Below are 10,556 nucleotides of genomic sequence, written 5' to 3' on the forward strand. Positions count from 1 at the left end.
ACTAGAGGGTAATTTGAGATTATTAGGTACTAATAAAAGTACAGCTTGGAATGAGCGGCCTTATGAACTTGATGAGTACTCATCTGGAGTCTTTGAAGTCTGTCTTCAGCTGTTGTCTTTGGACAAGGAAGGCTGGATTTCTTTTGTTAATGTTGATCTATGACCCTCAAAGCACATCTCAGCAAAGAAAGCTTTGAAACGTATTTAATTTGTTGATCGGAGAAGGCTTTTTTGAGAACATTGTGAAGCATCAAATATATATAAACAGTCAGGATCAGCTAATGGAAGTTCAGCAGTATAAGTGTATTTGCTTCTATCAAGCATATTTCAGTTATTTTATATTTGTTTTAGGATGTATAGCTCAACCTGCATTTGTGTTCAATGACTATGATATGCGAAACTGAAAGACAATCATATTCAGTACATGTAAGAGTAATTAAATGGTCTCATGCCTAAACCATATGTATTTTTGGATAGCATTTTGACTCTGAATACACTTCCTTTTCACAGACAGGCTGCCATTTCGATTCAAAATTTGCAAGTTTCTATTTTTTAGTTGATGTGCATTATATGAATTTGCACAAATATTATAACTTGAAGAAACATTTCCTCTAAAACATAAATATTGTCTTATGCTTTTTATATTCAGCATCTAAGGTGGACCATGCACCTCGATATTTCAGCTCTAGGTCGGATAAATAATTGCATTAGCATTGATGCATAAGGTGCAAGTGGGTGTTGTCTTTGATCGTGTGTTTTTTCTGCAATTGGCTGGGAAGTATATTTCTTTGGAAGATATACGGGATGCTGATCCACGCTTGTATGATAGCTGCAAGCAGATCTTGGAGATGGATGCCGAGTTTATTGATTCAGATGCCTTAGGACTGACATTTGTTAGAGACGTGGAGGAGTTAGGATCCAGGAAAATAGTGGAGCTTTGCCCCGGTGGGAAATGTATGGTTGTAAATAGCAAAAACAGGGAGGAATATGTTAATCTTCTTATTCGGCATCAATTTGTCACATCTATCTCTGAGCAGGCAACTCATTTTGCAAAAGGTTTTGCTGACATTCTTTGTAATCCGAGACTCCAGAAGTTCTTTTTTCAAAGTTTGGAGCTTGAAGATCTTGATTGGATGCTGTGTGGAAGTGAAAGTGCCATATGTGTTGATGATTGGAAAGCTCATACCGAATACAATGGCTACAAAGAAACTGATCCTCAGATCGTCTGGTTCTGGAAGGTACATGCTTGTAGGATTTTATCCTCATAATTGGTAATCTCTTTATGTGGCTTCATTTAAAATCTGCACCACACCCTCCATTCCCATTCTTAATTTCTTTGAAAACTCGACTTGGATACTGCATTATAGCATACACTAGCTGTTTTTTGGTTGAATCTGCTTTGTTAGTAAATAGCCTGTACACAGTGTTTTCTGCCCCTTCCTGAAACTAAAATGTTGAAGTTTTTATTACTTATGTTTCTCCAGTTTTATGGTTTCAGGTGTTGTTATGAGTGGTATCTTCTTATAGATGCTGGATATCATTAGTTACCTGTTATATTTTCTAATGACATCATAGTGTCTTCCACGATGAACATTCGGAACTTCGTAAAATGTGGATGATTATGCTTTTTGTTTAGTTGTTTTCTTGGATGCTATTGTATCATTTTGATGGATATCATGAAAGTTCAGGTCATCCTTCGTGGACAACATGCAGTTTTTACATGGTTAGTGGAATTTCTGCAAGATTAGAAATATCAACTTTTTCTGCAGGGAAAAATCTAGAGTGTATTTTGTTTGAGAAGCTTAGGGCAATACATGTAGGGTTTGAGAGTATTTCTGATTAAGGGAATTAACCAAGATTTACTGTCCACTAGATATTAGCAACAAAATCTAATTTAAGGTGCACAGAAAAAGAGTTGCATTATTGACAGAAATGAATATTGGATTAAATCCAGAGTGCTGTGTTATTCTTGTTAACCTACTTTTTCTATTAAAAGAATTATTTTTATACAGAATATGAGTTTATTGCAAATTTGTGTGTAGATTTGTTAATAAATGTTTAGAGGTAGCTAATTTGGTGTGCTTTACCATGGGACCTTGTTTTTGATAGGGAGCATGAAGATATGCATTATTGTAGTAGGCAAATAGTGGTAAGGTATCCACCACTACAAAAGAATCCATCCATCTAGAGTCTAAAGTTTTACATATACTTTCATGAATTTGTGTAATCTGTGCAAAAAGAACAAACACAAAAGAATGATTAATATAGCTCGGATAGCCCCAAAAACACAACCAGAACCCACTAACAACCCCTGGCCAATTTAGATGAATAAAGAAAAAAGAGGTCTCTTCAAAATCTTTAAGACAAGCTGGGAGAGATGCTAATAACTTGATTTTGTCTGAGAAAGCTTCATTTCTTCTCCTCCTTTGTCTTCAAATGTCCTTCTATTTTTTCCAAATCACCCACAAAAGAGCAAGAAGCACATACGCTGAGTCTTGGCCTTTTCTTCTTTCCAAAAGAAAGAAAAAATTTCTGTAACTAATTTGGAGCAAGATTTAGGAGTAATCCACTCAACATTAGTTTCCCTATTAAGTTTAGCCCATAACAAATAAACCACCAGACAATGCAGTAACAAATGGTCAGAGGATTCTGCATCATTTTCGTTCATAGCATGTCAGTGGAGTACATTTTAATGGTACTTTAATTGGATAGTTTCTGCTGTGGTGAGTTTTCCTTCAGCCAAAGTCCATGCTAACTCTTGAACGTTGGAGGAACTTCTGTTTTCCAAACTGAATTATACTGTTAGAAATCAACAGGACAATTTTTATTTTATCACAGAACATGTAAGTGGGGTTTGCAAGTATAACCTGAGGAGTTGAGCTTCCATTTTCTTTTGTTTTCTCTTGACTTATTAATGCAACATGGTCAAGCAACCCCGTAAAATCACTAAATTCTTCAATCTCTCTCTGCCAAAAATTCCTTCTGAAGTTTAAGTTAGAGCTTCCATGTGGGAAGTAGAGTCAAAAGAGTCATAAACAGCGGCTCTTCTACTGAGGGTCAATCTGTAATGAGGAGGGCAGAGTTGATTAAAGCTAAAATCCCCAAGGCTTTTGTCCTCCCAAAAACGCATTTCCTTGTCATTTTCCACCTTTAATGGAGTGAAAAAGTTGAATGCAGGGTATTCCTTAGAAATGATTACCCGAGGAAAGATCCACCTTTGTACTTTCTTTCTTCTTTTTAATAGGGTGCTTTAATTTTTCCCATCAAAAAAACTAAATAAAACAAATGAAATATTATATGAAGCTTCTTTGGAATCCCTCTATTTTGTTAAAGACCATATTTTCTTTTGATAACTTCATACAAAGGGAATTTATCTCTTGGGGAAACCTTCAAAGGCATTTATCACAGACAGAACTTGGAAGCCTGTTTTATGTGATTGACAAGATGTTTTAGGGATAAATTTATACTATTCATGCAAAGTTCATTTGAATTGGATATGCTCTATAAGAACAAGCAAATGTACTTCACAGAGGTCTATCATGTACTCTTTATCTTCTTTGTGCTATTTTTCTTACTTTTTGTTTTTGCATAGGGAACCATGCTATATTAATATGTAGACCAGGTTTCAACTCAATCAATAGAAAAACCTGAGTTCCGCTGTTTTTTTCAACTTATGTGGTCACTTTTCTTTCAGGTGTGTCTACAATTTCTCAACCTCTGTGATATGAGGAGCTTTAAGTTCAGTTGGCCTTCACTTTTAAAAAATTTCCTTAAAAGCCACTTTTCTGGTTTGATTTTTCATGTTGGTTGGTGCTCTTTAAGGTCGATTATCTCATCCCATACAGTACCTGATTAATCTGTTTTGTATTCCTATAACCTGGTATCAAAGATTGCCTTGGTTCTAATGCCCTTTGCTTTGTTGATTCATTATGTGGCATGGCTTCATTCTATAGTTATGGAGAATGTTTTTCATTCTTGGTATCCAAGCACTTGGGGTCAGGTGAAGATGAGAAGTTGGTTTTATAGAATAATTCTTTTGGTTTTTTTTTATCTTCTGCTGCTTGTGAAAATATGAATGAAGCTCTTATTAGAATTAAGTAAACTTCTATGAAGAGTGTTGATGAAGTCTCTTACTAGATCTATAATGAAGTTTGGGATTTTGAAATTTGGTTGGACCATTTATTCATGGTTTTTTGTTCCTCTTATGAATTCCACTATTTTTACTATTACATGATTGTTATTGTTTACAAATTGTGCTGAGATGCTTTAGACTAATGTTTGTTTTTCTTTGCTTTGAAGCTAACATTATCATACATGGGACTACTGCACCGATTTAGGATATTATATTACTAGATCAATGGCATGCCTGTTTCCTTTTTATATTGGAAATTTTAATTGGTGTTGTAGCACAGATAAAAGTGAAGTATCTAAATAGGATATTTAAGGTCTACTTGAAAATGAGATTTCTAATAAAGGATGTGGTTTGAGTAGGCAACTGATTGATCTCCATCTGGGAGAGTCCATAATAATGAATCTGTTGCTTGACCTGGCTGATGAGTGGGCAGGGGAAAATGAATCAATTCTTGAATTATTAATATCTAGATGAGAAAAGAAACACAGCAAAATCAAAAACTCAAAATATTACTTTTGATTAGCATACTGAAGGCAGAAACTCAAAACTTTGAATAGTCTAGTTAGAGCGTTGACTTTGACTTGACTTTGCTCTGAGGAAATTCTGATTTGAGTAGTAATATTTATGGCAGTGTCTGTTCCCACTTGATGACAGTTTTCCATGGATCTAAAACAGTGTTTATTATTATTATGTATTAATTTGATATTATGTGCTCAAACATGTTTCAGATTGTTGGAGGAATGTCAGCAGACCAAAGAAAGGTTCTACTCTTCTTTTGGACCTCGGTGAAGTATCTTCCAATTGAGGGTTTCCGTGGTTTGGCTTCTCGGCTTCATATTTACAAGTCAGGAGAGCCCAGTGATCGCCTTCCATCATCTCACACCTGCTTCTACCGGTTGTGTTTCCCACCATACCCCTCCATGGTTATGATGCAAGATCGGCTTCGAATCATCACGCAAGACCATGTGGGCTGCAGCTTTGGCACTTGGTGAAACACTTAACTGGTATTTATCTGCACTGGGGTAAAAAGGTTTTCTCTCACTGCACATAGATTTCTATTGAGGTTGTACAGAGTTATAGGATACCATCATCTGTTTTGTCATTAAACTATGTAAGAAGCTGGTCTAGTTAAATTGTGTTTCTGTTGTGAAGCTCGTGATGTCATTGCTTTTTTTTTTTTTTTTTTTTTGTCGTCAACTGTTCATAAGCATAGGTATAGCATAGTATTAAATAAAGCAGCAGGCAACGAAAGAAGGAAAATTAATTTTTCTTCTTTTATGAACTTCCTTTACTAGTAATAGCTGTTGGTTTTTCTAGCCATTGCCTTGTAAGTACACAGTATGCAATGACATCCAAATCCATAGAAAAATTATTGCTTCATTTTCTCTCTCCCTCTCTCTCCTTTCTCTTGCACACACTACTCTTTTAACTTTCTTATGCTAATTTTCTCAGTAGATTTGGTCGAATTGCTCTTCTCGTGTAATTGTTACTCGGATGTAACGCTTTCGATCTCTATTTTCCTCCATTTTTATTTCTTCTTGAAGATCCTCTTCTCTCTACTGTAAATATTTTATTGCACTTAGAGTTTGAAATGTTAAACTGTTTACAATATTTCGAATACTTACTCCTCAACATAGGATCCGAAAATGCACTGCAGACCATCAAGCATGTTTGTATCTATAAATATTATGTCGCATATACTTGTAACAAGTAGCTGGTGTTGACAATGTCAGGACAAATGATGCAAAGCTTGACCCAGTTCTGTTATGTTATGTACATATCACCTTCCATTCCTATGTAGGACCCTAAAAACTTCCAATTTTGTAGCTTCGATCACCCTTTTTCTTTTATCTTAATGTAAACTTGCCGTGCAATTATAATGATGTGGCTGTGGGCTTCTACCGAAGAGTTTTGTGTGTTTCTGCCTGTCTCGTTAGTTTTTAGCACCATTTTCATGATATGTTGTGGCTATTATATATTCCATATTTGACACCTCCTTAGTCTTTTCCTCGCTCTATCCCAAACCCACTAAATTCAGCACCGCAATTTCTATGGAAGAAATTGATTCAATCTTTATCAACATGCAGAAGCAAATATTTATAGGCTCAGCAGAAGTAGCTTTGAAGCAAAAATTGGAATCTGTCTAAGATAGTGTATTGAATATAATAAGATGATAGCCTGTTTAATTATTTGTCTATTTCTCCTTGATTAGTGTCACGAAAGGACACATATTCAAAATGTAATATTAGTTTGGGAGAACAACATTTTCCCACTCAAGGTTTGGCAAAACAACACTTTTCCACCCGTCAAGTTTCAAAATGACACTTTTCCACCCCTGTTAGTGTTTTTTGTCAATATTTGATTAAAAGACAAAAATATCGCTAAATATTATAAGGGAAAGAGAGGGAAGTTTTATTATATATAATAAAAGTAAGAAGTTAGCTGGCTTGGGCGGGATTACTAGAGGTCAAACCCAAATCGGCAGGGTCGGACCACCCTCACTTTTTTCAGACCAATAACCGAGCCACTGCTTTTTGCTCTTATCAACAAACCAAACCCACTTTGAGGATCAAAAAGTTTTTTTTTTTTTTTTTTTAAGGAAGACAAAGAATAGTTAGTGTTTAAAAATCAAGCCTCTATTTTAGAATTAGAATAAGAAGTTTGTGTTAAGAGTTAGGAGAGGAAAGAGTGATAATCCACTCAGAGTTGTTCTTTGTTCTTGAGTCTTGACCACCTTTTTTTAATTGATCTCTTTAAAATATTATTTTATTTGCAGATCATTGTTTCTCTCTTTTCGTCAACCAAAAGAAACCGAAGGATTAAGAGAGAGAGAGAGAGAGAGAGAGAGAGCAGAGCAGAGGTAGAGAGAAACAGAGAAAAGAGAGAACAGAAGCAAACGATAGCACATAGACTGGTCAGAAACAAGTGTTTTTCAAGGAAGAAGAAAATTTAGGACGAGATACAATAAACAGCACGCGGAAACAAAAAAAAGCTTGTCATTCAGGTAAGAGTTTTTAGTTCTGTTTTCTAAGAGAAAGGAATTGAGAGTCTTTAATTGTATGTGAAAAATGTGTTTTTGTCATTTGGGTGTTTTGTATTTTGTTAGATTTCATTTTCATTTTCTGTCAAATGTACTTGAAAGATTGCACTCAAGTATGAGAGAAAGAATATGAGGAAATTTATATTATGAGCCATGGTCGATCAGCAAAGTGCAGTAGCGGTTATTTTTATATTGTTGCTATTATTTGAGTCTACATTTTAGCAACTTGAGACCTTGAGTTGACCCAACAAGCGAGCTGCTCTACTTGAACTCAGATCCTCACTAGGGCTAAGAAGTACAGATTGGCCAATAAAATCTGACTCTTGCTTAGTATGGATTCCCTGGAATGATATAATAAACTTTGACGGGTGAGAAAGTGTCGTTTTGCCAAACCTTGGGTGGAAAAATGTTCGTCTCCCTGTTAGTTTTATAGAATCTTTAAAAAATTTTATCATATTTAACCACCGTCAGGTGGGGTGATAGGAATTCTTGGATATATTATTCTAGAGCTCTTGAGTTTGATATCCTCGGTTATTAATAAGAGTGGCAACTGGAAGGTTGCAAGTTGGCCTAGCCATTACAATCACCCAAAAAAATATATATAATATTTTTACCAATTTTATATAGAATATGAAAAACATTCCTTCTAGGTTTAAGAACAATAGCTTTCAACATAGAATAATGCCAACTTATATCATAAAATAAAAATAAAAATATTATTATTCAAACCTAGAGATTCACATGCACACAGCTCATCACACCATTTCAAAATATCAAAACAATGACCCTCTTGGAACCCACATTTGCAATAGCAATCCCATGTAGCTTGATCATATAATTAGCCACGTGGCATGTCTACTGGCTGATGTGGACCAATAATTTCTTAATACTATCTCTAGTCCCAATTCCATAATACTCCAAACCTCATTCAAACCCTTACCTTAATAATAGTAAATATTAATAATAATCATAATAAACAAGACTAAGATGAATCTGAAGCTAATTAAAACTTCCCAACTTTGCATAAAGCCCCCCACCAACTTTGCTAAAACTGCCACCTATTCTTCACTCTTCAGTCTTCTCAACTGGAACTTCTGTGGTTGCTGCTTCCTTTGGGGCTTCAACTGGCTTCTCCTCCTTCTCAGCTGGCTTTTCTTCCTCCACCGGAGCTGCAGGCTTTTCTTCCACCACGGCTTTAGCGGTCTCTTCTTTAGTCTCCTCAACAACAGGCTCCTCAGGTTTCACTTCTTGAGTCTCTTCTGCTTTCTCTTCCACTGCTGGCTCAGCCTCAACCTTAGCTTCTTCTACAACTTCCTTGGTTTTAACCTCAACTGGAGCAGCTTCAGGCTTTGTAACAGTGGATTCCTCGGCAACTGGGGCCTCAGGAGTTGCTTCCACCGGTTTTTCAGTTACTTTTTCCGAGGCTGGTGGTGCTGCCACTGGCTCTTCTGGGGTTTTCTCAACAGTCTTGGTCACCTCAGGTGTTTCATTCTCGGGCAATGTTGTAGCAGCTTGTTGAACCTGCAAGATCCAAAACATTTTAACGTATGAAAATAATCAAAACCCTCATATGACACTTACAGCAAGATTATCAGCCAAATCGCACTAGATTATACATATATATAAGCAATAAAAGACTGAAGATTCAAGAAGAGCATACACAAGAATTATTGAAATCTAGGTAGCTTGGAAGATGGATTGATCGATCACTGTTGCTGGCTAGATCGCCTTTAGTTCAATTTTTTAATCAGTTTCCTATTTTCTTTTATTATATAAGATCATTTTTACCAAGTTAAACATTAGAAAAACTTATCAGGATCACCATGCATGCCCATGACATAATCTTGATGATCAGATATGTCACAAATACAAAAAAGAGAACTGATCTATCATATTAGAGATAGATCTGGATGAGTTTCTAAAAATATTACAGAAACAAAACAAACCATTAAAAGGATCGATCAAAGTAACTTAATAAAAAAAAACTTGAACTTATATATTGAAGACCGATCCTGATAACATTAAGTTGACACAAAACGGAATATTATACAAAAGAATTTCGCTGCTCCATGATCAGCTACAGATATACGATTATATATAAGATATATACCTCAACGCTGGCCATTTGGAAAGCAAAGAAAAGGGTAAAATTAACAGAAAGAAATATAGATGAAAAAGCAAAGGGAAGGGCGCTAGGGCTTCTGTGAGTGTGTAGTGAGGAGGATGTGAACAAGAGAGGGTTATATAGACGTGTAAAAGAATGGTGTGCGAAGCACTTTGAAGAAAACATAGGCAATTGCGCTCTGTCTAGTTGTAACTTCATTTGTCAATTAAATTATCAATAATACTATATTTATACAATAAAATCTTACAAAAATTTCTATACAAAGTAATGTGACAAAAAATAAATAGAATAGTGAAATAAAAAATCAAAGTCATTAAATTCACTTTTCCATTTATATTTTATCATACCATCATACCACTTCGTACGAAGATCTTTGTAAAATTTATTTATAAATATAGTATTACTCTTAAATTATTATTATTGCATTATTATTTGATTTACATTATCATTAAATATTATTAGTGCTTTTTTAATCTACGGAAATTTTAATTTAATTTATATTATATGGTTGTGCCCATTTCTCGTATCACCATCATATCTTTCTTTTGAGTTGTTATTATCATGCGTTCATGTTCTTCAATTTCGATTTGATTTCCCATTTTACCTTAATTTCTCATAATTTAAATAAATAAACAATTAATTTTTTTTTTTTTTTTTTGTAACTCCTACAAGTAATTATAAATATAATGTCATGTATTAATTCACTTTAATTAAACCCTTTTGAGAGTTTCTATAGTCAAAGAAATTAATTACATTTATTCAATTTCTTGCTCTAATTAATTGTGTATTTGAAAACCCCTATTCATTCAATTTCTTCGGTTTCAAAGAGCCAATAAATTAAAAATTAACCCACCTATGGGTAGCCCAACAGTAAGGGTGAACCAAGTTTGATTTCCTGTTTGACGCAAAAATAGTATATTTAACTATGATTTATCTGGAGAGCCACGCGGTAATGGATTTTTATGGGATGACTTCCTCTAAGGAATAGTTAATATGTGTATCAGCTAACCCGAATACCTAAATTTGACTTCTTTTTCGACACAAAGATAATACCATTATTTATGATTTACTTAAAAAGCTACGACGATTAATTGTTATAAGATAACTTTTTTTGAAAAATAGTTAAGATACGCATCAGTTGGCTAACACCTCATTTAACAATAAAAATTAGAAATTAATTTAGCCCAAAAATTATATGAAAGGGGTTACTTTTACTATTGTGGTCAAAATCATACGTTTTGTATTTTTAAGGTTTTTTT

At 34.5% G+C, this 10,556-nt stretch overlaps 2 protein-coding genes across 4 annotated transcripts; one reads left to right on the forward strand and one right to left on the reverse strand.

Annotated features, from left to right (window-relative positions):
- Positions 1-704: 704 nt before the first annotated feature.
- On the forward strand, positions 705-5,652 carry LOC116137575 (E3 ubiquitin-protein ligase UPL5-like). 3 transcript variants are annotated; one of them, XM_031423273.1, is made up of 3 exons: positions 705-1,238; positions 3,695-3,822; positions 4,861-5,652. In XM_031423273.1, exons 1-3 carry the CDS (start codon positions 717-719, stop codon positions 4,919-4,921), a joined length of 711 nt encoding a protein of 236 aa, XP_031279133.1. In that variant the 5' UTR covers positions 705-716; the 3' UTR covers positions 4,922-5,652. The 3 variants fall into 3 exon arrangements, with proteins under 3 accessions (XP_031279133.1, XP_031279132.1, XP_031279131.1); XM_031423272.1 differs by lacking the exon at positions 4,861-5,652 and adding an exon at positions 3,954-4,848; XM_031423271.1 differs by lacking the exon at positions 3,695-3,822 and having other exon boundaries at positions 4,861-5,636.
- A 2,214-nt stretch (positions 5,653-7,866) lies between these two features.
- LOC116137599 (major latex allergen Hev b 5-like) lies at positions 7,867-9,388 on the reverse strand. The gene is made up of 2 exons (XM_031423293.1): positions 9,283-9,388; positions 7,867-8,693 (listed from the first exon to the last, which is right to left on the reverse strand). Exons 1-2 carry the CDS (start codon positions 9,295-9,297, stop codon positions 8,238-8,240), a joined length of 471 nt encoding a protein of 156 aa, XP_031279153.1. The 5' UTR covers positions 9,298-9,388; the 3' UTR covers positions 7,867-8,237.
- Positions 9,389-10,556: the final 1,168 nt, after the last annotated feature.

Source organism: Pistacia vera, unplaced genomic scaffold (genome assembly GCF_008641045.1).
Source record: "Pistacia vera cultivar Batoury unplaced genomic scaffold, PisVer_v2 Contig331, whole genome shotgun sequence".
Classification (NCBI taxonomy): domain Eukaryota; kingdom Viridiplantae; phylum Streptophyta; class Magnoliopsida; order Sapindales; family Anacardiaceae; genus Pistacia; species Pistacia vera.

Excerpts from the sequence above, each read along its gene's own strand:
- LOC116137575 (XM_031423271.1), top strand. The coding sequence starts at position 717 with ATGCATAAGGTGCAAGTGGGTGTTGTCTTTGATCGTGTGTTTTTTCTG. Across the intron at positions 1,239-4,860 it reads AGATCGTCTGGTTCTGGAAG|ATTGTTGGAGGAATGTCAGC; the intron begins GTACATGCTTGT and ends AACATGTTTCAG.